The sequence below is a fragment of the Neoarius graeffei genome, chromosome 16 (genome assembly GCF_027579695.1).
Source record: "Neoarius graeffei isolate fNeoGra1 chromosome 16, fNeoGra1.pri, whole genome shotgun sequence".
In the NCBI taxonomy this organism is placed as follows: domain Eukaryota; kingdom Metazoa; phylum Chordata; class Actinopteri; order Siluriformes; family Ariidae; genus Neoarius; species Neoarius graeffei.
Window position 1 is genome coordinate 219,986 of NC_083584.1, and position 27,392 is coordinate 247,377.

General features: G+C 44.2%; 1 protein-coding gene across 1 annotated transcript in view; it reads left to right on the top strand.

The window, feature by feature from the left end:
- The first annotated feature begins 2,653 nt into the window (after positions 1-2,653).
- The window catches only part of fkbp10a (FKBP prolyl isomerase 10a), an 86,565-nt gene continuing 61,826 nt past the window's right edge, over positions 2,654-27,392 (top strand). Inside the window, exons 1-4 of the mRNA XM_060942291.1 lie at positions 2,654-3,187; positions 11,583-11,731; positions 11,950-12,139; positions 12,378-12,523. Coding sequence (XP_060798274.1) covers positions 2,994-3,187; positions 11,583-11,731; positions 11,950-12,139; positions 12,378-12,523 — 679 coding nt within the window. The 5' untranslated portion in view covers positions 2,654-2,993. The remainder of the gene's footprint in view (positions 3,188-11,582; positions 11,732-11,949; positions 12,140-12,377; positions 12,524-27,392) is intronic.

The following is a 27,392-nucleotide window of genomic DNA, read 5'->3' on the forward strand; positions in this document are numbered from 1 at the left end:
ATTGGAGCCGCTGGGGGGGGGGTCCTGCAGGTGACCATTTTCATCCAGCCCCCCCAGCCAGTAAACTCAGGAGAAACACTGCAACAGATGGATAATTTTCCAACTCATAGGAACAATCCTTTTTTGTTAATGTATAAGAATCTAATCCAGTTGAATGGCTTCTATATCCACTTCTTTTGAGTGTACTTCTTGGTTTTAATAACTTGCTTGTTTGCTGAACACAAACATGGCAATAAGTTCTTGTGTTAATGGACCAGACTCCACTTTTGGATCATTAATCCCTTTTGGCTGAAAATGTCCTGCATGCATGGTTTGGATTCTGGCACATCCATACCATTTTGAATACAATACCTACAATTAAAAACAGTTTGTTTTTATTGCTCTCCTTTAATTCCTGGGCTCCCATCTGTAACAGGGAGTGATGTTGCATCCCATTAATACACTTTACAGTAGATTATTAGATTCTAATAGAATAGAGGAGCCAAAATAATTGGGAATCTTTTTTTAATGGGCCTTGACACATTACAAGTATGAATAAGTGGGCCTTACACTTGAAAAGGTTAAGAACCCCTGGTGTAAATCACGAAAGCTGGAATTTTGAGGGATCTTCTTTATGGCAATATTGTGGAATATCTGTGTAAATATCTGTGGGTGGCATGGTGGTGTAGTGGTTAGCACTGTTGCCTCACAGCAAGAAGGTTCTGGGTTTGAGCCCAGTGGGTGATGGGGGTCTTTCTATGTGGAGTTTGCATGTTCTCCCTGTGTCGACGTGGATTTCCTCCAGGTGCTCCGGTTTCCCCGAGAGTCCAAAGACATGCAGTTAGGCTAACATGGGGGTGGCTTTAGGCTCAGGTGCCCTTGAGCGAGGCACCTAACCCCCAACTGCTCCCTGGGTGCTGTAGTATGGACCCTTTTCACGTGACGTCACGACAAACGCGGCCGCCATTTTGGACATGTACTACCAGTAGTTTACCACAGCCAGCATTGAGGAACGGCAGCAAAGAAAGTGTTTATTTTCAGCAAGACTTCCATCATGCCACTATATTGTTGTGCACCTGGATGTAGTAACCATCAACAAACAAGGCAAGGTTTATCATTTTATCGGATCCCGACGGAGAAGATGGATAGTGGCCATTAACAGATTGGCAGCCCTCGGCATACCAGCGCTTGTGTAGTGACCACTTTGTTGGAGGTAAGACGAATAAAATTAGCCAGAAAAGGCATTACATTGCTGTTAACATTCTGTGGTGGCGAGTGTGTAACCAAATAGGCTAAAATAACCCATTGTAACCTCTTTGTTCTTCTGTAGTAGCTATTAGCTAACGACATTAGCTAGCGTTGTGTTCCTTTGCTGTTGGTAGACTGTAGGACAGATCAGAGGCAGTGTTCTACAAACAGCGCTTAATTTGAGGGGGAGCAAGCCGGAGTGCGCTCCGGAACCTCGGGCGTTGGCTCCAGCAGCTATTTACACTGGATCCGGTGATCCGACACCTCTCTTGACTATGTAACAACAAAAAAAAAAGATTGTCTTTAGGCTTGCCATCCTTCCACTTGCAAGTGGTAAGTGATCTGCGCTGGGATCACACACACAGCGGCTCAGTCCCGAATCGTGGCTCGTGCACTTCACTCGCGCGCTGTGTGAGCTGCGCAGGGCCGGAGTGTGCACCCTCCAGAGGGCACTCGCTGTTCAGGGCGGAGTGATTTGGAGCGCAGGATGCCTGCGGAGCCGAGCGTATCCGTGTATTGGTGTTGCTGTGTGCAGACGAATCGTGTATTGGTGTTGCTGTGTGCACACTAATCGTTTTAAAAACGTTAATCTGATGATCCGCTGATACGGTCTAATGTAAACATGGGCTAAGTGTTCAAAGCAAGAGGAACATGTATTTGTCTCTTAAATCCAGGCCGTTCCCTGTAATCTGTAACACTGGGTTGGAGAAAGTAATGGCAAATAGTGAGTGCACAAACCATAGAAGGTAAACTGTACACAGCGCCAGGGCAGTGTGATGGTATGTCTACTTTTAGATTGTGTTAGCTTATCAATGAACACACTCGTCACTCGACGAGTTTCACGTCTTTACGACGGATACTTAAATGTGTGTTCGGTATTATTGTTGCAGTCTAAGCAGTCATTGTAGCAGCTAGATGAGCGAGAACCGAAAGGGTCTGTGCCATAAACCGTTATTTCTGTACGGCGTTGCTAATGTGTCGTTACTGTTGTTATTTCTCCCTCTGCTCGCCCTGTAAATGCCCTACGTCGCTGGATAGCGAAGGTGTTTTCTGCATCTCGCTCCTTTTTCTTGTATGTTCTCCGTTTGTCGCCTTCCTTGCATTCAAACCAATTCAAGCCGAAGTCCGCTACATGTCCAAAATGGTGGTCGCGTTTACGAAGGTCACGTGACTGAAAAGGGTCTATAGCTGCCCACTGCTCTGGATGTGTGTGTGTGTGTGTATACGCTCATTGCTCACGTGCATGTGTGTGTTCATTGCTTCAGATGGGTTAAATGCACAGAGGAATTTCACAAGTGTACGTGTGTTGAATAAAGTTGTTGTTCTTCTAAAAAGGGCGACTGTTACACTGCATTACAAGGCAGTTAAATTTTCACTCGCTCTATCCTGCATAACTCAAGTGTGTGTGTGTGTGTGTAAGAGAGAGAGAGAGAGAGGATTTAGGACCTGGAGGAGGTTTTTCCAGCTGTGCCCAAGTTCCAGCTGTGATTATCGGTCCCCCTTAATTCAGTTTAGCTGGGTTCGGGGGGCGCGAGTTCTGTTTCTCTGAGATCCGACCGAAACCGTTTCACTGCTGCTATCTCACTGCAGACTCGAGATACAGCTGATCTTTCTCTCTCTTTCTCTATCCACCGGTGTAACACGTCTACAAAAAGAGGCGGAACCGAGACAGTGAAGTTCAGAGTTTGTTCAGGATTTTTCTTTCCTTTGGCGAAATCAGTGACAGTTCCGGTATCGTTTAGGGAAAGCGTGTGTGTGAGAGAGAGATGGATATAAAGGTGGCGCTGTGTGTGCTGTGTGTGTACTGCGCATGCGCGATATGTAACCCAGATCCCAGTGAAGAGCTGATTATTAATCGATACTCATTACCGACCCGCTGTGGCAGAGAGGTTCAGGTCGGTGATTATGTCCGGTACCACTACACAGGCTCGTTTCCGGACGGGAGGATCTTCGACTCCAGGTGAGTGGAGATGATTAATACCGGGTTCGAGTCTGATCACAGCAGGAAAAATACAATCTGTTAATGTTATACAGCCAAAGATCATAGAATAAACCACTAGAGCAACATAATTCATCTCTGTGGGAGTCAGAGGGTCGCAGTTCCGGTCTCAAAAGTGGGCGTGTCGCCTTACGTCACAGGCGGAGCTCCTCGTTGACCGGCATGTGGCTCAGGGTAGCGCTGATCTGCGTAAGGGGGATCAGTCCCGCCTCCCACTTCGAAAAGTCAAGAAGTGGTCATAAGTATCCGGCTCTCACTGGCCTCAGGCCCCTCTGATGGAGCTCCTTCTGGAATCTGAGAAAGGCTGTGCTTGCGATAAGTTTTTTTTTTTATTCCGTTTCTTTATGATAAGAACATTATTGCATTATCCTGAGAAAACAAAGCTTGTTTTCCTGTAATAAGGCAGTTTAGTAATTAATTAATTAATAATTAATTCACTTATTTTGTTTTATGTGGTCATTCATTCATTCATTCATTCATTGTAGCACATTTCCTGTAGAGTTAATGTAAGTGCTAACGAGTTCTTGTCTGGAAGTTCAGCACTTCTGGTACCTGACTTTTGCACTTGTGCGTCACTCTGGAGAAGACTGTCTGCTAACTGCCTGTAACATAATGCAATTTAGTTTTTCATTTATTCATTATTGGCAGACTGAATGAACAATCATGTGTGGTGCCTTTAGATATCCAGGGCTGCACATGTGCCACAATGGTCGGATCAGCATGTGCTTCCCCTATAGAGGGCTACCGCGTGACGTCACCGTACCGCGAGATTTTGTTAGGGCGCCATATTGGAAGACCTCAAGTACATACATACATACATACATACTCACAATATAAAACAAACTATGAGCGAGAGTGAAGTGACATGATGGCTGATAATTCTGGTTATGTGAGTACATTACCAGCTGCAGAAAGGGCACGGTATGTGGAGAAACTGGCTGTGATTGATGGGTTTGACCCATATGATAAGACTCGGGGCAAGGGAGAATGGAAACATAAGGAGGACCTGACACCAATTCTGCCATCTGTTTGCTACCCAGACATTGTAAACTATTTGTTGTTTACACCCAGTGCCTACACTGCTGATGACTTGAAAGCCTACAAAGGGCTACAGGCTTACAATTATGTTGTTAGTGGCTTGGTTCGTGATATTACAGCTGTTGTTAAGAATAACCTACACATAGTTATGGCCAAGGTAATCTTGTTGATATCTTTTAATAATATATCTTTTCAGTTGAAAAATTAATACTTTTTGTTACTATTAAGGTATCCATAATTTAGGTTAATTTATCCAAATTATACATATGTATTTATGATATATGCCTACACAACAACTATGCTTTATTTATATAATAGGAGGGAGAGCAAGCCCCAAACCATCCTAAATTATTATTATTATTATTATTATTATTAAATTGTGGGCGGCACGGTGGTGTAGTGGTTAGTGCTGTCGCCTCACAGCAAGAAGGTCCGGGTTCGAGGCCCGGGGCTGGCGAGGGCCTTTCTGTGTGGAGTTTGCATGTTCTCCCCGTGTCCACGTGGGTTTCCTCCGGGTGCTCCGGTTTCCCCCACAGTCCAAAGACATGCAGGTTAGGTTAACTGGTGACTCTAAATTGACCGTAGGTGTGAATGGTTGTCTGTGTCTATGTGTCAGCCCTGTGATGACCTGGCGACTTGTCCAGGGTGTACCCCGCCTTTCGCCCGTAGTCAGCTGGGATAGGCTCCAGCTTGCCTGCGACCCTGTAGAAGGATAAAGCGGCTAGAGATAATGAGATGAGATGAGATTATTAAATTGTAGAAGTCTGGGAGGCTTGCTCCTCATACAGTTATCAACTTGTTAATAGCCTGCACACCGCTCGGGCTGCACAAATGTGCGCAGCTTCCCGATTTAAACTGTTTTTTTCTCATCCTTATACTTCCTGTTTCATGGACTGTAATGGATTTGCTTATTTAGCAATTTTAATACAGAATTTACTTTGAAATTATAATCAGACACTCCAACGCCCCCCCTAAAAAAAAAAAAACGGATCTGCGCGATTCAGGCGGCATCCGCCAAAAGGCGCGCTGTTTGCATCCCAAACACAAATTAAATCATACAGAATAGACCTAAAATGTTTTTCAAAAATGACCCTTGCGTGAGTGAAGTGACAAGTTTCAAATAGAAACGTGACAAACGAGTGATATTAAGTGTACATTACAATGTAAACGTACACTCAGCGGTTCCAGTTAGGCATTCTCCAGAGATTGTTCACATGATGTTTTGGTTTCCAAAAACAAACTTAAACACAATTGATTGTTTATTTAAACAACTTACCACTTATAAAATGATCGGAGCAGACTTTGCTGTGTTTGGAAGGCTGATAATCCTTGCGGTTGATTCTCGCAAGCCATAGATTTCTCCTTTGTATGCTGAGTTTGCTTGCTTGCCTTCGTGCTCCCGTACAGTGGGAATTCCATAAAAGCTCCGCTTGACTTCATCATCTGACCTATTACGACAGCCGTGAATACAACAGGTGTGCACCATTGCTAGCTTTAAATAGTAGTAATGTAACTATAAATGTAAATAATATATAAATGAATGTAACTCGCGCGCTACAATGTGTGCTCAGTGACCCGTACGGTAAGCTAGCCCTCCAAGATGGCCGCCACCAGGGAATCCCCGACTCTGTGACGTCATGTGAAAACTATCTATACAGATAACCCTTTTTAACCAACAGGGAATGGGTTCTGTTCTTGTTTGCGCACCAAATTTTGAACTGTTTGGAGCATTTCAACCAAAAATAAATTGGTTCAGAACCTGAAAATGTGGTTCCCAGCTGGAACCAAAATATAGCTGTTTTTTTTCAGTGAAAATTGTGACATCAATGGGGGCGGGGTTCCCACGGCACTCATCATGCTCGTCACTGACGAACATAAATCATCAGTGATGAAGAGAAAATTACTAGCAGTGATGAATGTATTTGTCATTTTTATCATTATCACAAGTCATCTTTTTTAGAAATCCCTTTCTAGAAAAGCCAGAGTGTAAACCAGGGGTCATCAAACTGCGGGCCGACTCTGGCCCACCACCCCCCTTTGACCGGCCCTCCCAGCCCCTCTGCCCCCCACCACTTGAACCGGCCCTATGAGGCAATCCCCAAAAGTGGTCATGGCCTATTTTTTTTTAAATTGCTTTTTGGCAAATAATAGCATGTCTGCATCTTGTATTTTGTTGATTTTATCAATTAAAATTGATATTTAGTTATAAAATGAACTATTCATATTTTCCGAATTTTCGTCATATGCTCGCAATCAAGCAGTGACAGGCAGCGCACGCGCAGAGAACTATCAGTGTTCAGGACAGCAAAATGGCTAGCGGTCAGCGAAAAACTGACAGAGAGTGCAGAGTTTTTAAAGAACAGTGGACCACCGATTATTTTTTCGTTCAGTGTAAGGACCGTGCAGTTTGTCTTGTATGTAAAGAAAGTGTGTCGGTTTTCAAAGAATATAATCTGCGTCGTCACTATGAAACCCGCCACAAAGAGTATGCTAGTTTGGGAGGGCAAATGAGAAGACAGGATTCGGAGGATGAAATGCAGACTGGCTGCACAACAGAATGTATTCCTTCGCCAAACCCAGATCAACCAGGCTGCTGTCTGAGCTAGCTATAAGGTAGCTCACCTACTAGCTACCCATGGAAAGCCGTTTACTGATGGGGACTTTGTTAAAGTATGCATGCTTGCTGTGGCCGAGGAGGTGTGTCCTGACAAGAAGGATGCGCTCAACGCGGTGAGTCTCTCCACACCTACTATGACCAGGCAACTGAAGATTTGGGGGACAACGTGTATGACCAGCTGAATGAGAAAGCGTCAGAATTCGAGTTTTTTGCTTTGGCCATGGATGAGAGCAATGACGTGCAGGACACAGCACAACTGCTGTGATCTATTGATCTATTGCTCATATTATTATAATTTCACTGTTTTTTTTAAATGTATTTATTTTATAGGCCTATTTATTTGACCTTTATTAAGTGCTGCACACAATTATTATTAATAATATTATTAATAATGGCGGCACGGTGGTGTAGTGGTTAGCGCTGTCGCCTCACAGCAAGAAGGTACTGGGTTCGAGCCCCAGGGCCGGCGAGGGCCTTTCTGTGTGGAGTTTGCATGTTCTCCCCGTGTCCGCGTGGGTTTCCTCCGGGTGCTCCGGTTTCCCCCACAGTCCAAAGACATGCAGGTTAGGTTAACTGGTGACTCTAAATTGACCGTAGGTGTGAATGTGAGTGTGAATGGTTGTCTGTGTCTATGTGTCAGCCCTGTGATGACCTGGCGACTTGTCCAGGGTGTACCCCGCCTTTCGCCCGTAGTCAGCTGGGATAGGCTCCAGCTTGCCTGTGACCCTGTAGAAGGATAAAGCGGCTAGAGATAATGAGATGAGATGAGATATTATTAATAATATCAACAGGCCTACCTACAATTTATAATTTTCCACTCACCTTTGCCAGTGTCAATCACCTCAACTAGGCAGATGTTTCTTGCCTTGACAGCTTTGATGTTATTTCTTTAGAAAATAAATAAATGGAATATCTGTGGTATTTCAAATTAAAACAAAGTGTGAAGACTCGATTACTACTTTTGCAAACCACTCGTAAAGATAAACTGCCAGGAATCAAGTGTTGATATTGTTGAATCAAGTTTGTTGTTGCCCAAATGAGGATGGGTTCCCTTTTGAGTCTGGTTCCTCTCGAGGTTTCTTCCTCATGTCGTCTGAGGGAGTTTTTCCTTGCCACCGTTGCCACAGGCTTGCTCATTGGGGAGAGATTAGGGATAAAATTAGCTCATGTTTTAAGTCGTTCAAATTCTGTAAAGCTGCTTTGCGACAATGTTTATTGTTAAAAGCGCTGCACAAATAAACTTGATTTGATTTGATATAGTAGTGGGGATATAGTAGTGGGGATATAGTGGTGGGGATGATGTAGTGGGGATGGCTGTGCCAGGCTAGTAATCTCTACTACACAATGAGGCCTGCTGGTGGTCATATTTGTCTGGGTCATACAATTCTATGTTATATAGCTGACTCGACCCCGGCCCCCCATCACAGTCAGGAACGACAATGTGGCCCCCAGAGAAAAAACTTTGGTGACCCCTGGTGTAAACAATGAGCATGTACTTTTGACCACTTAAAATCAACTACACATAATGACCAAATGGGTGCTAAGCTTTTGACCAATCACAGTGCATTTTAATTGGCCTGGTGTGGTGGTGTAATGATCTCTGCGTGAACCAAACAGTGATGCAGTCTAAGCTGAGGAAGTTTTTTGGACGGGCTTCTTTAAGCACTGAAGATGATTTTAAGGGCTGAAACAGCCACGGGGGAGACACACTCAAAGCCCCTACTGTCCCTGAGCACATCAGACAGAATCAGTAATACAGGGATTGGTAAAAAACACTCAGGGCCCCAACCGTCCCTGAGCACATCGGATAGCGTCAGTAATCCAGGGGTCGGGAAAACACACTCAGAGCCCCTACTATCCCTGAGCACATCAGACAGTGTCGGTAATCCAGGGGTTGGTAAAAAACACTCAGGGCCCCTACTGTCCCTGAACACATCGGACAGCGTCAGTAATATAGGGGCCGGTAAAAGAAATGCTCGGAGCCCCTACTGTCCCCAAGCACATCGGACAGTGTCAGTAATCCAGGGGTCGGTAAAACACACGCAGAGCCCCTACTGTCCCCGAGCACATCAGACAGTGTCCGTAATCCAGGGGTCGGTAAAAAAAATGCTCGGAGCCCCTACTGTCCCCGAGCACATCGGACAGCGTCAGTAATCCAGGGGTCGGGAAAACACACTCAGAGCCCCTACTATCCCTGAGCACATCAGACAGTGTCGGTAATCCAGGGGTTGGTAAAAAACACTCAGGGCCCCTACTGTCCCTGAGCACATCGGACAGCATCAGTAATCCAGGGGTCGGTAAAACACACGCAGAGCCCCTACTGTCCCCGAGCACATCAGACAGTGTCCGTAATCCAGGGGTCGGTAAAAAAAATGCTCGGAGCCCCTACTGTCCCCGAGCACATCGGACAGCGTCAGTAATACAGGGGTCAGTTTAAAAAAAAAAAGTGAAAGTGCTGTGAGCTACAGCAAGCAACTGAAGGGCTCTATGTTTCAGGGGGTGTGGTGTATCGAGCTCCCCTGGTGAATGCATGATGTAAAATGTGATGTCGTTCTGTGTTTGGTTCGTAAATCATGGGGAAATTCGGATTCCTTCACTGTTCCCAGATTCTGCTTGAATCTGTTCAATTGTAAATCAAGTGTTGTGTTGAAGTAAAGGGTAAACAGAGTCCTAATACCTCTTTTGAACAATTCCATGCTAAAATAACCTTCAGCAAGCTCAAACTCAAGAGGTTTATTTTAGCTTAATGGTGCACGGGGCACCCAAAATCAGAGTCTTAGCCCATGTTTACATTAGACCGTATCAGCGGATCATCAGATTAACGTTTTTAAAACGATTAGTGTGCACACAGCAACACCAATACACGATTTGCGTGCACACAGCAACGCCAATACACGGATACGCTCGGCTCCGCAGGCATCCTGCGCTCCAAATCACTCCGCCCTGAACAGCGAGTGCCCTCTGGAGGGTGCGCACTCCGGCCCTGCACAGCTCACAGAGCGCGCGAGTGAAGTGCACAAGCCACGATTCGGGACTGAGCCGCTGTGTGTGTGATCCCAGCGCAGATCACTTACCACTTGCAAGTGGAAGGATGGCAAGCCTAAAGACAATCATAACTACACAATGGGCAGTATTTGCATCAGTATTTGCAGTATTTTCATACTTTTATACTCTTTAATGAAAGGTGATACAAGGCGGAAGTCCGCGCAGTTTTTCAGCAGTCGCGTCACATGACCAATGCCAGCGAATCAGGAAGGTGGATGTCACAGTGACGTTGTCCAATGAGACGCCAGCTAGAGCTCAGCACAGCGTATCCGCGTATTCTGAATGTTTACACAGCACCGGAGCTGACACGATCTGGATTGAATACGTGGACGCTGGCGGATTCCCGTTTCCCGGCGTTTCCAGGCGGTTTAATGTAAACGGACAGTGCATCCGCGAAGAAAACGAGACAGATACGGTCTAATGTAAACGTAGCCTTATTCAGTCCCCCCAGGATTTCATGGGCCTTTTTTGTAATTGTTGCGGGCTAAAATGTCTGATTTCGCGGGGGGTTTTCCAAAAAATTGCGATGAAAGTTGCGGTGTTTTTTAGGTTTTTGTTGCGATTACATTGCGGGAGGAAGTGAAAGTTGCAAGAAATTGTTGCGATTTTCTCTTTTTGTGATTAAAATTGAGTGATATGTTAAATATTAAGTTATTACTGAAAAACTATTGATTAAAAAAGCAAAGACACTGAGAAATGGTCCTATAAACAAATTTACCAATATAAAAGATTACCAGGACTACAAAAATGCTGAAAAATAGGCTTTACTTATCCAAATGCACCTGTTGGTTCAAAAGTTAAAGTGCATAGAACCTCACAGCACAACATGAAGTTACCTTAAAATATAATATAAATGCCTCAGCTTTCATGTAAGAAAAAAAAATTATTAATACTAGTACTGTGTGCAGGCAGTCTCTCCTGAAGACTAAATTAAACAATAATTATATAAACATAAAATAAATGGCTCAGGCTTCATAGAAGAAAAAACAACAATTTGAACAGAATCTCACAGTATGATGCTGAAGCTGCCTAAACAATGGAAAATAAAATACCATTTTGGCAAAAATGTTGGCATCCATTAATTTCTTGTATTAAGTAAAAAAATAATGTAAAGTGCACACAGTCCTTCACTGTAAACATAACACACTTTCAGTAACTGAATTTAAGCCTATATAAACACTGACTCACACATGCTGCTTCTCTTGAACGTATACACGGAAGTAAGGCAGAAGGTAGTTTGTCGACATCACCTCAAGACGATGCCAACGATTGGTCAAATTTGCAGGAAAGTTGCGGTGATTGGATATAATTGCAACACCGCCCTGAATTCGCGGGGATTGGTTGAATTTGCGTTGAAGTTGCAAATCGCAATATCGCGAAATCCTGGAGGGTCTGCTTATTAGAGGCTGGAGTGGAGCCTAAATTTTATATGTAATGGAGAGGCCTAGCTGTATCTGTACAAATATTTGAATTTTACCAGTTTGGTTGGTATAAACCTGTATTAAGTCCACTTTGATAAATCAGTAACTAAGAACAAATACAGACTAGGTGAAGTAAAAATAAGAAAAAGTGAAGAATACTTCTTTGGAATGAAATAATGAATGTTCTAAGTTTTCTCTTTTCTTTATTCTGTCTCACTTTCACACTGTTTCTAAGTGAGCGTAAGGGCATGCCGTTTGTTGGACTGGTGGGTGTGGACAGTAAGGTGATTCCAGGCTTGGACAGAGGAGTGATAGGGATGTGTGTGAACGAGAGGAGGAAGATCATCATCCCCTCTCACCTTGGATATGGCATCTCTGGAGCTGGTAAACCCATTAACCACATCTCAGTGTCAGGGCTGTAGCTTACAGAGACTGTATTTCTTCCAGTGATGGAGTTCAGGAGGAAGTGACATCACAATTTTTCTGTGTACTACATGCGACTTTAGGAGTACTTATTATTATTATTATTATTATTATTATTATTATTATTATTATCAATAAATCACATTGTCAACCTCTCTGTCACTGTCTCACTTTCTCAGGTACAGTGATTCCTCCAGATGCGACTCTGGTGTTTGATGTTGTGTTGTTGGACATATGGAATAAGGGTGATGGTGTGGACACGCGTCAGATATTTAAGCCATTGTCTTGTCGACGTACAGTGCAGCATGGTGATTTTGTGCGATATCTGTATAACGGCTCACTGATTAATGGCACACACTTTGAGTCCAGGTATGAAAGTTACATTATTGAGGAACATTACCTGTTACAGTACCTCCCTATCTGCTTCATGCCTCGTGGCACATAAAGCCTTCACAGAGCGCTTCTACCTCTCCATGTCAGCTGCTACTGTTCACACTTCATTCCAGTACTTCCACCCTGCTTCCCCTCTCTCTTTCTCCACTGTTCACTGAGGGACATTATAATGAATGAATCATGAGCTGGTGCATTGGTTTATTCTCTCTCACAGGCATGGACAGAAGGGCACATATGACACGTACGTGGATGAGGATCACTTGATTAGCGGGATGATACAGGGGCTCACAGGAATGTGTGTGGGAGAGAAACGCTTCATCATCATCCCACCATTTTTAGCCTACGGGGAGAAAGGATATGGTATATACACACACACACACACACACACACACACACACCTTGGTCTATATGTGTGTAGTGCGAACCCACTGAAGGAGGTTTCTTTAAAAAATGTACGAAAAAAACCCTTTGGTTGAATGCAGATAGGGATTTATTGGTGGGAATTTCCTTTAGTTTTTTGTTTTGAAAAAATTAAAATGAAAAATATGCCACAAAAAAACATTGAACGTTTCTTGATTCTGCACGTGCAAAGCTTCATTTTTCGGTGTTTTTTTTATTTTCCAAGGCTGTTTCCACACAGTAAAAAGCAGGTCACCGCCCCCACTTCCCAGTGAGAGACTGCCCAAATAGTCATCAAATTTTACAACAATGACTGAAAAGGACATAATACAAAAAAGAGGTCATAAAACACAGGAATCATTCATTAAATAATTATATACAAGACCCACAGTGTACAGACTTTGATATATAGTACACACATTCAGAGTATCAAACATCAGACAAAAAAAATACACAAGTATTAAATTTTTAAACACATGCACACACAAAATTAACCGATTCTCACCCATGAGGAAATTGACCTGTCCAAGGACATCGCACATGTCCCAGTTCATCTGGAAACAAAGAATTTGGGTTGGAGTTCTGAGAAACTTATTTTGATGAGCTGCACCTTGTGAGTCTTTCTGAGCTTGTGTGTGTGTGTGTGTGTGTGTGTGTGTGTGAGCTGTAAGACAAGTGCCCTGGAAAGTTGGACAGTTTGATGGCTTCGTAAGGAAGTTAATTCTGACCAGACAGCTTCATGAATGAGAGAAGAGTGTGATGTTAGAAGAACCAATCTGCAGCTGAAGCCACTATGAGAGATCATGGTGCTGAGAATTCATGCTACCATGGTAGATGTATCTGTGTACTCTTCCTGTAACCATCATTATTTGTGGTTTATTTTTGTTTGTTTAGTCCTTTGTAAGTCTTTAAATGTGCATGGTTCATCAGCACTGATTACATATGACAGAGAATGCTCCTGGAAATAGGGAAACAACCTCACAAACTCACGTTTAGCTTGCCAGATCTGGACTATCTTCTGGCAGCAATGAGGCAAGAGAGGTGAGCTACATGCTCGGCTAAAGGCTAGAGTAAGTTGACCTCCTCTATCTCCCCTCCTGCTTGCAAATATTTGATCCATTGAACATAAACTGGACAAGCTCCGAACCAGAATTATATCCCAGTGAGAGCCGAGACTGTGCACTTTGTGTTACTGAAACATGGCTATCGAACAACCTACCGGACTCCGTGGTCCAGTTGTAGATGCACTCCATCCAAACGGTGGTGCTCAGATGTGCAGATCATTTGCAAACACTATTTGAGTGTTGCAGGATTCTTATTAGTGAAATGCAGACACTTCTATCTACAGAGGAAGTTCACCGCTGTATTTTTGCTAGTTGTTTACATGCCAGCACACACACACACACAATCTGCATTAAAGGTGGGGTATGAGATTTTGGAATAACGGTTCCTGCAAGCCATATTTTGAAAAGAAACACGCCCGCCCTCACCATGCTCCCACCCACCCCCGAGTCTCCACCCCTCCTCCCCCTTATAAAGCCTGAGAAAATCAGCTTTTATAATGGGTGTCTATTGCGTTACACACCAGTGGAGAGTGTAGAGAGCTTGGAAAAATAGCTCAAACTTTCTCATTTAAACTGTGTTTTCAGCCCCAATTTTCACTCCACACACACAATTTTCTCAAAGGTAGTAGCCACACTTGTCCTGATTCACACAATGTGTCTACCTACACGATAGGATTTACTGTTTTTGAATGAGAAGCCTCAAAGTGAGGAAAGGGCAGGCGAGCTGCACCATTGACTCCCATTCAAATCCTGACAGAAAAGTCACTCGTTTTTAACTCGCTCTAGCGACCTCATTTTTTACACTACAGACAAAAAAATTACATCAGTTTGTTCAGGAGATCCTTGTGACACTCACTTTGAAAGAATTTTGTGAATATCTCCTTCCGTTTTCGTGTAAATCCCCGTTGTTTGGAGGCAGTGCACTGAGAAAATCCTGCACTCTGTGCTGCTTGCTCTCTCACACATACACACAGAAGGGCCGGGCTGCTTGCGGGCTTCAGTCTGATTGACGTGTCAGTATCCAATCATTTTGAGGTGGTACCTCGATATGATTGGATGGCGTTTTTCCTTTATTTTACACTGTAGACTGGATTAAAATATTTCGTTTTTGGGTCAAACCTTCTATTGTACTGCTTGCAACATGGGTGCGAGGAGCTTTTCAAGCAATATGGTAAAAAATACTCCTGAAAAAAATCTTATACCCCACCTTTAATGCTTGGGATTAACTCTCCTCTTTTCCTTCTCAGAACAACCTCCTGGATCCTCACCAGTCTGGCTTCCAAGCCGGACAGTCAACCGAGACTGCACTTCTCTCAGTTAGTGAGGCACTTCATGCAGCACGTGCTGCCTCCCTCTCCTCGGCCCTGATACTCCTTGATCTTTCTTCAGCATTTGACACTGTTGATCACCCCATCCTCCTCTCATCCTTGTCAGCTCTGGGAATCTGTGGGACAGCCCTAGACTGGTTCAAGTCCCATCACTCTGGTTGCTCCTTCCAGGTTACCTGGTCTGGTACTGTATCAGCACCACGCCCACTTACCACTGGTGTCCTTGGTCCTTGTTCAGTCCTTGGTCCACTTCTCTTCTCCCTCTACATCCACTCTCTTGGCTCGATTATCTCTGCTCATGGTTTATCCTACCACCGATATGCTGACGACACCTAACTGTTTCTCTCTTTTCCTCCTTCTGACACACATGTGACATCCAGAGCTGGATGGACAACCATCACCTGAAGCTCAACCAAGGCAAGATGAAGGTAATCTGCATTCCTGCTCCATCCTCTCCATGCCTGGACATTGTCATCTCCCTGGGGGACATCTCTAGGTCTCCTTCACCCAGTGTAGCCTACTGTGTAGGTGTAGAAGTACCTAGGGGTGGTGTTTGATGACAGACTATACTCCTTGGTGAACATCGCTGCAGTGACTTGGACGTATAGATTCCTCCTCTACAACATCCAAAGGATCCACCCTTTCCTCACCACCTACTCTACTCAGCTTCTGGTCCGAGCACTGATCCTCTCCCTCTTGGACTACTGCAACTCTCTCCTTACTGGCCTTCCAGCTTCTGCCATCAGACCCCTGCAGCTCATCCAAAATGCTGCAGCTCGCCTGGTCTACAACCTCCCTCATTCTTCCCATGTCACCCCTCTGCTTGCTGACCTGCACTGGCTACCTATTGCAGCTCACATCAAATTTAAGATATTGGTACTAGCTTACCAGGTTCTGAAGGGTTCAGGTCCAGTATACCTCCAGAGACTGATCCACCCCTACATGCCAGTCAGATCCCTGTGCTCCACTACTACTGGTCACCTGGCCCCTCCTCCTCTCTGCTCCTGCCCAGCCCGCTCAAGACTGCTGTCTGTCCTGGTTCCCCGTTGGTGGAATGACCTTCCCGTTGAGGTCAGAACTGCTGACTCCCTGCCCACCTTCAAGCGCAGACTGAAGACCCACCTCTTCAGGCTGCACCTCTCCCCTTCTTCCCTGGCCACTATGTAACTGTGTATTGGTCTAGACCAACCCAGGCTGTATACGGTCTAGCCTGGGGTTAGCTGTTGGAGTTTTATTTTTCTATTTAGTTGTTTTGTCAGCTCATTTGTCCAGCTGGTTTGTTTCCTTGGCTGTTTGCTGAGTATTGATACTTCAACAGAATATTACAGTAAGTGTTATTGTATCACTTGTTCAGTTGGCACTAGAACTTTCTTGTGTAGAAGTTCAGCACTTCTAGTGCCTGACTTTTGCATTTGTTGTATGTCATTCTGGATAAGAGCGTCTGCGAAATGCAATGTAATTTAATGCGAAAACATGCAGAACTGAATCGCTGTGGTGACCCCAAATGGAAGCAGCCGGAAGAAGAAGAATATATGGGCAGTTCTTCAGTAGAGAGGCCAAAATTATGAAATTATTAAGATTGCCGTAACTTGTCAGCTCAGTGATGTTGCTAAAGTATGGAATCCAAGGCAAAATGTACTGAAAACCATATTTAAAAATCAACACAATTATAGCAATGTTGCTTCAGAAAAATCTTGGTTTGAATTTTAAGAAATGAAAAGTTAATTTTTTTCTGACACAATTCCGTTCTTGACTTTTCTTTCCTCATAAATTTTGCATTCAGAGTTAAACACAAAAAAACATAGCAAATTTTTCTTTTCTCTTTTTTTAATTTAATTTTATTTTTTTAGGGTCAAAAGACCCCTTAAAGTTTGAAGTTATTTACTACCATTATCTATACTAGTCAAGTTTATTTGTATAGTGCTTTTAACAATAAACATTGTCGCAAAGTAGCTTTACAAAATTTGAACGACTTAAAACATGGGCTAATTTTATCCCTAATCTATCCCCAATGATGAAGCCTGTGGTGACAGTGGCAAGGAAAAATTCCCTCAGATGACATGAGGAAGAAACCTCGACAGGAACCAGACTCAAAAGAGGAACCAGACTCAAAAGGGAACCCATCCTCATTTGGGCAACAGCAGACAACATGACTATAACATTAACAGTTTTAACATGAAGTCAGTTTTGTTGATGATAAACTCTTCATTGATGGAAACTTGAGTGCAAAACTGTTCATGACAACTGCGGTCCTAAAGTTAGCAAGTCAACTGTAGTCCTCAGCCATAAAAGCATTACTGTAAGTGTCCAGAGCGTCCTCCAGGTGTAACTGTCAACTGTCCATATGGGGCCGTCCTCCACAGGAGCGATGCGATAAGACTCCACCCAGACACAGGGCATCAAGATGGATCAGGCAGGTCCGAGGAGCAGAAGAGGTCAGCATCTCGATCCCAGGACTGACATGTAACTCAGGGGGACAGATTTGGGGGGGAAGAGAGAGAGAGAGAGAGAGAGAGAAAACATAGGTTGTTAGGTATGCCCAATGTCACCTGAATAAGTAGGAACAGTATTGTTGTTCGTCCGTCGATACGACGAAGACCATCACTCATCCAAGAAATCCCAGGGACAGAGTGCGCGCAGTGCGCGGAGAGCATCTATGTGTGCGCAGATGGCTAGTGAGGCCAATCTGCGCACGGAAGAATCTGCTGCAGCTGGGGCACGGAATGGATGCTGGGGCCGGATTCGCAGATCGAGCTTTTCTGGCAGCTCTGCGTGCCTCAGCGGAGGCTGTGCTTTTGGCTTCACACGCTGAGGCGCCATTTCGGACAGCAGCACGCCATCCCACATGGTCCTGGGCCAATTGCTCCCAGTTTGTGTGGCTGATATTGAAAGCCTTTAGTCCGGCTTTAAGGGTGTACTTGAATCTCTTTTTTTTTGGCCACCTTAGGAACATTTGCTGTGCTTTAGCTCGCCGAACAGAAGTCTCTTTGGCAGACGTGTGTCTGGCATGCAGGCTACGTGGCCTGCCCAACGAAGCTGAGACTGCATCAGGATAGTGTGAATGCTGGGCAGGCCAGCACGTGTAAGAACCTCAGTGTCTGGGATCTTCTCTTGCCATTTGATGCCAAGAATTTTCCTCAGACAGGTGGTGTGGAAGTGGTTCAGCTTCCTGGCATGACACTGATAGACCGTCCAGGTTTCAGCACCATAGAGCAATGTAGTTAGAACAACGGCCTTATACACTTTGATCTTGGTTTCCGTTTTTATGCCTCATCTTTTCCACACGTTCTTATGAAGCCTGCCGAAAGCAGTGCTCGCTTTAGCCAGTCTATTTGTTACTTCATCAAGGGTGACGTTCCTGGAGAGTGTGCTTCCAAGGTAGGTGAACTTTTCCACGACGTTCAGTCTGTGCCCGTTGATGGTGATGTTGGGAGCACTGTATGGCTTTCCTGGCGCTGGCTGATGCATGACCTCTGTCTTTTTGGTGCTGATGGTTAGGCCAAAGTTACTACAGGCATTCGAGAATATGTCGACCGTGTGCTGCAGATCAGGTTCTGACGCAGCATTCAGGGCGCAATCATCGGCAAAGAGAAGGTCGTTGATGGTAGCAGTCGAGACTTTCGTTTTAGCCTGCAGCCTTCTTAGATTGAACATAGAGCCATCAGTATGGTAGTTGATACCAATGCCCACCTCAGCATCTCCAAAGGCATCGCTCAACATGGCCGAAAACATTAGGCTGAACAAGGTGGGGGCAAGGACGCATCCTTGCTTCACTCCATTGGAGACAAGGAATGGATCAGAGGTCTCTCCATTTTCCTGGACTCTTGCTAGCATGCCATTGTGAAGTTGACACACAATGTTTACAAACTTGCTGGGGCAACCGTGCTTTGCCGTAATTCTCCAAAGACCATCTCTACTCACGGTGTGAAATGCCTTCGTCAAATCAACGTTTTGTTCCTGACACTTCTCCTGGAGTTGTCTGGCAGCAAACACCATGTCCATAGTCCTGCGCTCCTTCCGAAAGCCACACTGACTCTCTGGTAGTAGACCTTGCTCGAGATGTGCGATGAGGCAGTTGAGTAAAACTCTGGCCAAGATCTTTCCTGCGACAGCCAACAGGGAGATTCCACGGTGATTGTCGCAGATATGACGGTTACCTTTGCGCTTGTAGAGGTGCATGATGGATGCATCCTTAAAGTCCTGTGACACAGCCTCATGAAGCCAGATGAGCTGAAAAAGCTGGTGGAGTTTCTCAGTCAGGGCCACTCCCCCCTCTTTATAGACTTCAGCTGGGATGGAGTCTAAACCTGGGGCTTTGCCACTTGAGAGAAGATGGATAGCTTTCTCAGTTTCCTCAAATGTTGGTATGGCGTCCATGTCTGTGAAGATTCTCAGTCATCCAGGTCATAGTAAACTGTGGGTGATTAAAAGAGAGCAACTGGACTTGCTTGAAGAGTCTTGAAGACGTTTCACCTCTCATCCGAAAGGCTTCTTCAGTTCTGTCTGACTGGTAGGGAGCATCAGGTATTATCCTCTCATGGATGAAAAGCTCATCTAAGGTGTCACTGAGTAGACAGCAGAGTCCTGGCCTGAGAAATCTTCTACAAACAACATTCCAGTACATTTCAGACCCAGTAACACCCTGAAGCAGAAACTGGTCCACCCTAAGGACAGAATACCCAGACACAAACAAGACAACGTAGTGTATGCCATTCAGTGCAGTGAGGAATGCACGGACTTGTACGGTATATTGGGGAAACAAAACAACCACTTCACAGGCGCATGGCTCAACATAGGAGAACCAGTTCCTCAGGCCAGGACTCTGCTGTCTACCTTCATCTTAACAAAAAAGGACACTCATGTCAGGATTGCAACGTACGCATTTTAGCCAGAGAGGATCGTTGGTATGAGCGAAGAGTTAAAGAAACCATTTTTGTCAACCTGGAATGGCGATCACTGAACAGAGATGGGGGTCTAAGACATCATTTATCAGCCACCTACAATGCAGTCCTTGGCACACTTCCCAGACAACTGAATGCACACCAAAACCCAGCTGTTTTCAGTGACTCACAGGAGGACAGAGAGAATCAGCATTCCATTGATCACCCTAATGGGCAATCCAGTGATCATCCTAACGACTCTCGAGGCTGTTCACAACCAGCCCCCAGTGACCCACACCAACAGGATGACTCAATGACACCTTAGATGAGCTTTTCATCCATGAGAGGATAAATACCTGATGCTCCCTACCAGTCAGACAGAACTGAAGAAGCCTTTCGGATGAGAGGTGAAACATCTTCAAGAATCTTCAAGCAAGTCCAGTTGCTCTCTTTTACCACCCAGTTTATTGCGTCCATGGTCTCATCAATAGGAACCTGAAGTAGCCTGTTGATAGCTTCATCATTTATTGATGAGGGCCTATTCAGGATACTCTGAAAGTGTTCTGCCCATCTCTCAAGGACTTTATCCTTGTCAGAGATCAGTGTTGACCCATCAGCACTGAGAAGTGGAGACAGTGAGCCCGTGGTGGTAGGACCATAGGTTTCTTTCAAGCTGTTGTAGAAGTTCATGTCGTTTCTGTCAGCAAAGCCCTGGACCTTGTCAGCTTTCTTATTTAGCCAGGAGTCCTGCATCTGGTGCAGCTTCACCTGTATGGTGCTCCACAGATTTTGTAGTATGTCATGCTTTGATGTTGACATCGGATCGTCGAGATGGGCTTTATACGCACGGTGCTTTTCCTCTAGTAGCTGCTCAATCTCCATGCAGTTCTCATCAAACCAGTCTTTGTGCTTTCTGGTAGTTGGTCCAAGGCATTCCAGGGCCGTGTTGTAAACCATCTTGCGGAGTGCAGTCCACGCTATCTCAATATCATGGCCATCCAGTACAGTGGAGTCTAAGTGTTGTTCAAGGGTGTCGGTAAAGGACTGCTTGATATTTCTGACCTTTAACTTGCTGGTATTCAGTCGTTTAGGCGCTTTTGCACCCTGGGGCCGTCTTTTGGGCTGGACACAGATATTTAGTTTGGAAACAACCAGGCAGTGATCTGTCCAGCACTCAGTGCCACACATGGTCTTTGTAACACGAACATCTTGTCTGTCCCTCTTTTTCGCCTGATGGAATAGTCAATTAGATGCCAGTGCTTTGAGTGGGGATGCATGCAAAATGTTTTGTTACGCGTAGGGAGACTGAAGATGGTATTAGTAATCAAAAGGCCATGCTCCGCACAGGTCTGTGGAAGGAGGAGACCGTTGCTGTTACGTTTTCCTACTCCATGCTTCCCAATCACTCCTTCCCAGGAGGCGCTGTCACAGCCAACTCTCACATTGAACTCGCCTAGGATAATATGTTTATCTGCTTCTGGGATCGAGTTGATGACAGTGTTTAGATCTTCATAGAACTTGTCTTTAGCCTCATCTGGGGTAGTCATAGTGGGGGCATAGACACTGATAATGGTAGCAAACTTTTGGCCATGGGAAAGAGGGAGTCGCAATGTCATTAGGCGATCGCTTACACCCTTCGGGCGACCAGCTAGCTTTCCAACAAGTGATGACTTAACAGCGAACCCAACCCCGGCTTCTCTTCTAGCTTCAGGGCCGTGTCCACACCAGAAGAAGGTGTAGCCTGCACCTCTCTTGCACAGATCACCCTCTCCTGCCAGCCTGGTTTCACTAAAAGCAGTGATGTCAATGCCGTATCTGACAAGTTCTTTAGCGACGAGTGCTGTGCGTCTCTGGGGTCTTTCAGAGGAATCTCTATCAAGAAGTGTGCGAACATTCCAAGCTGCAAGGGTTACTGGTATTGTTCTAGTTTTCAGTTTACTTCCTTTGTTTCGACTGCATGAGTAGGGCCCCCTCCAGTCGCGGTAAACTGGCTAGGGTAGGAGGAGTAGGGAATGTTTGGGACACCTTTTCTAGTCCCTTCCTCATGCCATGGAGGTGAGCAGTGCATTTCCTAAATAGGGCTGCTCAGACTGCTGCCGAAATCCGCTGCTACTCCGGTCAGTGAATAGCGACCCACTGGCCTGAGCCGCCTATGTGCAGGGTTGCGGCTACGACTACCAGTGTACCCACACCTGTCGCTTCGTCGCGCGCCTGTCGCCACAGGACTTTCGATTGAAGGGGATGGGATAGAGGATGATGGATGACTTGCACTGTGAATTTTAATTAAAGTGAAGAAGAGTTGCGCATCGTCGACCTCACTCTCTCGTCTGGGACCGTCTAAGAATCAAGTGGCAGGACAAAGTCGAGATGACTGGAGACAGAACCAGATGCAGTGGATGGCCAAGGTGACTTAAAAATACCACGTCTTGCCCTATGCACTCCACAGGTGCATTGCTGTAACCGCCTTCTTCTCTATAGCTTCCGCAGAATCTGCCGGTTCCCAGACTTTGTGAGCCTTTCCCGGACTGGGTATGGCCGCAAGGCAGCAGAGGTTTGGAATCAGAGTTTTCCTTCACCTACAACCCCGATTCCAAAAAAGTTGGGACAAAGTACAAATTGTAAATAAAAATGGAATGCAATAATTTACAAATCTCAAAAACTGATATTGTATTCACAATAGAACATAGACAACATATCAAATGTCGAAAGTGAGACATTTTGAAATTTTGTGCCAAATATTGGCTCATTTGAAATTTCATGACAGCAACACATCTCAAAAAAGTTGGGACAGGGGCAATAAGAGGCTGGAAAAGTTAAAGGTACAAAAAAAGGAATAGCTGAAGGACCAAATTGCAACTCATTAGGTCAATTGGCAATAGGTCATTAACATGACTGGGTATAAAAAGAGCATCTTGGAGTGGCAGCAGCTCTCAGAAGTAAAGATGGGAAGAGGATCACCAATCCCCCTAATTCTGCGCCGACAAATAGTGGAGCAATATCAGAAAGGAGTTCGACAGTGTAAAATTGCAAAGAGTTTGAACATATCATCATCTACAGTGCATAATATAATCAAAAGATTCAGAGAATCTGGAAGAATCTCTGTGCGTAAGGGTCAAGGCCGGAAAACCATACTGGGTGCCCGTGATCTTCGGGCCCTTAGACAGCACTGCATCACATACAGGCATGCTTCTGTATTGGAAATCACAAAATGGGCTCAGGAATATTTCCAGAGAACATTATCTGTGAACACAATTCACAGTGCCATCTGCCGTTGCCAGCTAAAACTCTGTAGTTCAAAGAAGAAGCCGTATCTAAACACGATCCAGAAGCGCAGACATCTTCTCTGGGCCAAGGCTCATTTAAAATGGACTGTGGCAAAGTGGAAAACTGTTCTGTGGTCAGACGAATCAAAATTTGAAGTTCTTTATGGAAATCAGGGACGCCATGTCATTCGGACTAAAGAGGAGAAGGATGACCCGAGTTATTATCAGCGCTCAGTTCAGAAGCCTGCATCTCTGATGGTATGGGGTTGCATTAGTGCATGTCGCATGGGCAGCTTACACATCTGGAAAGACACCATCAATGCTGAAAGGTATATCCAGGTTCTAGAGCAACATATGCTCCCATCCAGACGATGTCTCTTTCAGGGAAGACCTTGCATTTTCCAACATGACAATGCCAAACCACATACTGCATCAATTACAGCATCACGGCTGCGTAGAAGAAGGGTCCGGGTACTGAACTGGCCAGCCTGCAGTCCAGATCTTTCACCCATAGAAAACATTTGGCGCATCATAAAACAGAAGATACGACAAAAAAGACCTAAGACAGTTGAGCAACTAGAATCCTACATTAGACAAGAATGGGTTAACATTCCTATCCCTAAACTTGAGCAACTTGTCTCCTCAGTCCCCAGACGTTTACAGACTGTTGTAAAGAGAAAAGGGGATGTCTCACAGTGGTAAACATGGCCTTGTCCCAACTTTTTTGAGATGTGTTGTTGTCATGAAATTTAAAATCATTTAATTTTTCTCTTTAAATGATACATTTTCTCAGTTTAAACATTTGATATGTCATCTATGTTCTATTCTGAATAAAATATGGAATTTTGAAACTTCCACATCATTGCATTCCGTTTTTATTTACAATTTGTACTTTGTCCCAACTTTTTTGGAATTGGGGTTGTAGGTGGACTGCCAACCAAGGCTAATGAGCTCCACCTATCCAAAGGGACTATACTGTCCCTCACTCGGTCCCTGAAATAACATTTTGTCAAATACAGGTGCACTACGTGTAGGTAGTTATACAGGAGTTAGGTGACCAGAGCCGTGAAGATTAGTCACCCTATGCACCCGAACAGTATACATATTGCACTGAGTACAAGCAGGGACTCCGGCAACTAACTACGGTATGACAGCATAACTAAAAGGGGAGAGCCAGAAGGTAACACAGGCATGAGGGAGCCCTGGGACATAAAGCAGCAGCCACTACACCATCAACAAACTCGAGTGAGCAAGCGAGTGGGGGACTGACAGCATCCATACATCCCAGTTTACCAAAACACTCTATGTCTGAGGACCCTCCAGATCTACTCCTTTACCTCATAAACACCATTAACACAAGGCTTGATGAAACAGATATGTTTTCAGCCTAGACTTAAACGCTGAGACTGTGTCTGATTCCCGAACACTACTTGGAAGGCTGTTCCACAACTGTGGGGCTTTGTAAGAAAAGGCTCCGCCCCCTGATGTAGCCTTCACTATACAAGGTACCAGCAGATAGCCTGCACCTTTTGATCTAAGTAGGTGTGGCAGGTCATAGAGGAGCAGAAGTTCACTCAGGTACTGTGGCGTGAGACCATTCAGTACTTTTAAAGGTCAATAGTAGTATTTTATAATCAATACGAAATTTGATTGGGAGCCAATGCAGTGTGGATAAGACAGGGGTGATGCACACCTGCAGTATGTAGTAGCAGCGACTTCATGAAATTTTTAATGACAAAATTGAGAATATCCGACAAAAAATTCAAACTACTAATTTAAGGTCAGACAATGCAAGTGACCCTGTAGTTAACAATATAACTGTATCAGATCAGCAATTAGAATGTTTTACTCCCCTTAGAGAAACTGAATTACTTTCATTAATCTCTGCATCAAAAGCCTCAGCTTGCGTACTAGATCCCTTACCGACACATCTATTCAAACAGATAATACCTGAAGTAATTAAACCACTTCTAAAAATAATAAAATCTTCTCTTAGGATTGGCCATGTACCCAAATCCTTTAAACTAGCAGTTATCAAACCCCTGATTAAAAAACCTGACCTTGATCCCTGTCAGCTGTCCAATTATCGGCCGATATCAAACCTCCCCTTTATCTCCAAGATCCTTGAAAAAGCTGTGGCACAGCAGTTATGCTCATATTTACATAGGAATAACATCCATGAAATGTATCAGTCAGGATTTAGACCTCATCATAGCACAGAGACAGCTCTGGTTAAAGTAGTAAACGACCTACTGTTGGCGTCTGATCAGGGCTGTGTCTCACTGCTTGTGTTGCTTGACCTTAGTGCAGCATTTGATACCATTGATCATTCCATTCTTCTGGATAGACTAGAAAATGTTGTGGGAGTTAAGGGAACGGCCCTCTCCTGGCTCAGCTCTTATCTAACTGATCGCTATCAGTATGTTGATGTAAATGGTGATTTTTCTAGACATACTGAGGTAAAGTTTGGTGTTCCACAAGGTTCTGTCTTGGGTCAACTGCTTTTTTCTTTATACATGTTCCCTCTGGGTGATATTATTCATAAACATTGTATTAGTTTCCACTGTAATGCTGATGACACACAGTTGTATGTTTCTGCAAAACCTGATGAGACACCAGCTTAACAGAATCGAGGAATGTGTGAAGGACATTAGACACTGCACTGTAAAAAAAATGATTTGTTGTTTTAACTTAAAAAAAAAAGTTAGTGCAAAGGCTGCCTTAAAATTTTGAATTCACTGAAATTAATATAGTAAGTTCACAACAATTTAACTTACTATGTGAATTTCAATGAACTCAAAATTTTAAGGCAGCCTGGGCACTAACTAAGTTAAAACAACAAATAATTTTTTACAGTGTAGTGGACTTATTCCTGGTTAATTTTGCTACAATATTAAATAGGAATCTCGGATTATTTTTGTTATCTTCTATTAGGGAGGAGAGATATGTTGATCTAGCAGCATTAAGAGCTTTTCTATACTTCAGGAAGCTCTCCTTCCATGCTAATTTGAACACTACCAATTTTGTTTGACGCCATTTACATTCCAATTTTCAAGTGGTCTGTTTTAAAGTGCGAGTGTCATCATTATACCAGGGTGCTAATTTTTTTGTCTCTGACCATTTTCCATTTAAGAGGAGCTACATCATCTAAAGTATGGCCGAACGTTGACTCTAAGCATTCAGTTGTCTGATCAAGTTCTGCAGGGGCTGACAGTGACCCAATCAAAGTTGATAACTCTGGGAGATCATTTATAAAGCTCTGTGCGGTAGTTGACGTGAATGTACGTTTAATACAGTACCGTGGTGAGGTGCATTTATGGTATTATTACTCAGACATATTTTGAATGAGATGAGATAATGATCTGAGATAACTTCAGACTGTGGAAGTGTGACTATATTTTCTATGTTTAACCCGAATGTTAGTTTTAGATCGAGGGTGTGACCACCATTATGGGTCGGTCCTCTGACATTCTGATTAATCCCTACTGAATCTAAAATGGACACAAACGCTGTTTTTAAAGGGTCTTCTGGGTTATCGAAGTGAATATTAAAATCTCAGACAACTTAAGCTTTGTCTAAGGAAATAACCAGATCTGAGATAAAATCTGCAAATTCAGAAAGAAACTCATAATATGGCCCCGGGGGCCTGTAAATAATAAGTAACTGAATTAACTGGGTAGACATATTTTTCGCAGCTACATACATTATATTAGTACGAAGAACTTCAAATGTATTAAATTTATAACCAGGTTTGTGTGTTACACCTAGATAATCGTTATAAATAACCGCGACGCCTCCTCCTCTGCCAGTTAGACGAGGCTGGTGTATATAACTGTATCCAGGAGGACTCGCTTCATTTAATGCTATATATTCATTTGGCTTAATCCATGTTTCAGTTAAACAAAGTACATTAAACTCCTGATCAGTAATGAGTTCATTAACCATTAGCGCTTTAGATGTAAGAGATCTAATATTTAATAGCCCCACCTTTAGATCAAATGTGCTGGCAGTGGCTGTACAGTCAGTATGATCTAATTTTATATTGATTAGGTTACTGGAACAAACTCTCTAAATATGTCTACCTTTTTGTTGAGCTCGGGGAACAGACACAGTCTCGATGTAGTGGGCCCTGAGTGACGACTCTGTGCAGCTAGCAGACAGTCGGTTTAGCCTGTTCGTCTGCTCCCTGGCCTTGGCTCTGGATTGTCAGAAATTAACAAGACCTGTTCTGAGACTATGACCTATGCTGCAGGAAATGAGAGCAGCACCTTTCCGAGTGGGATGGATACCGTCCC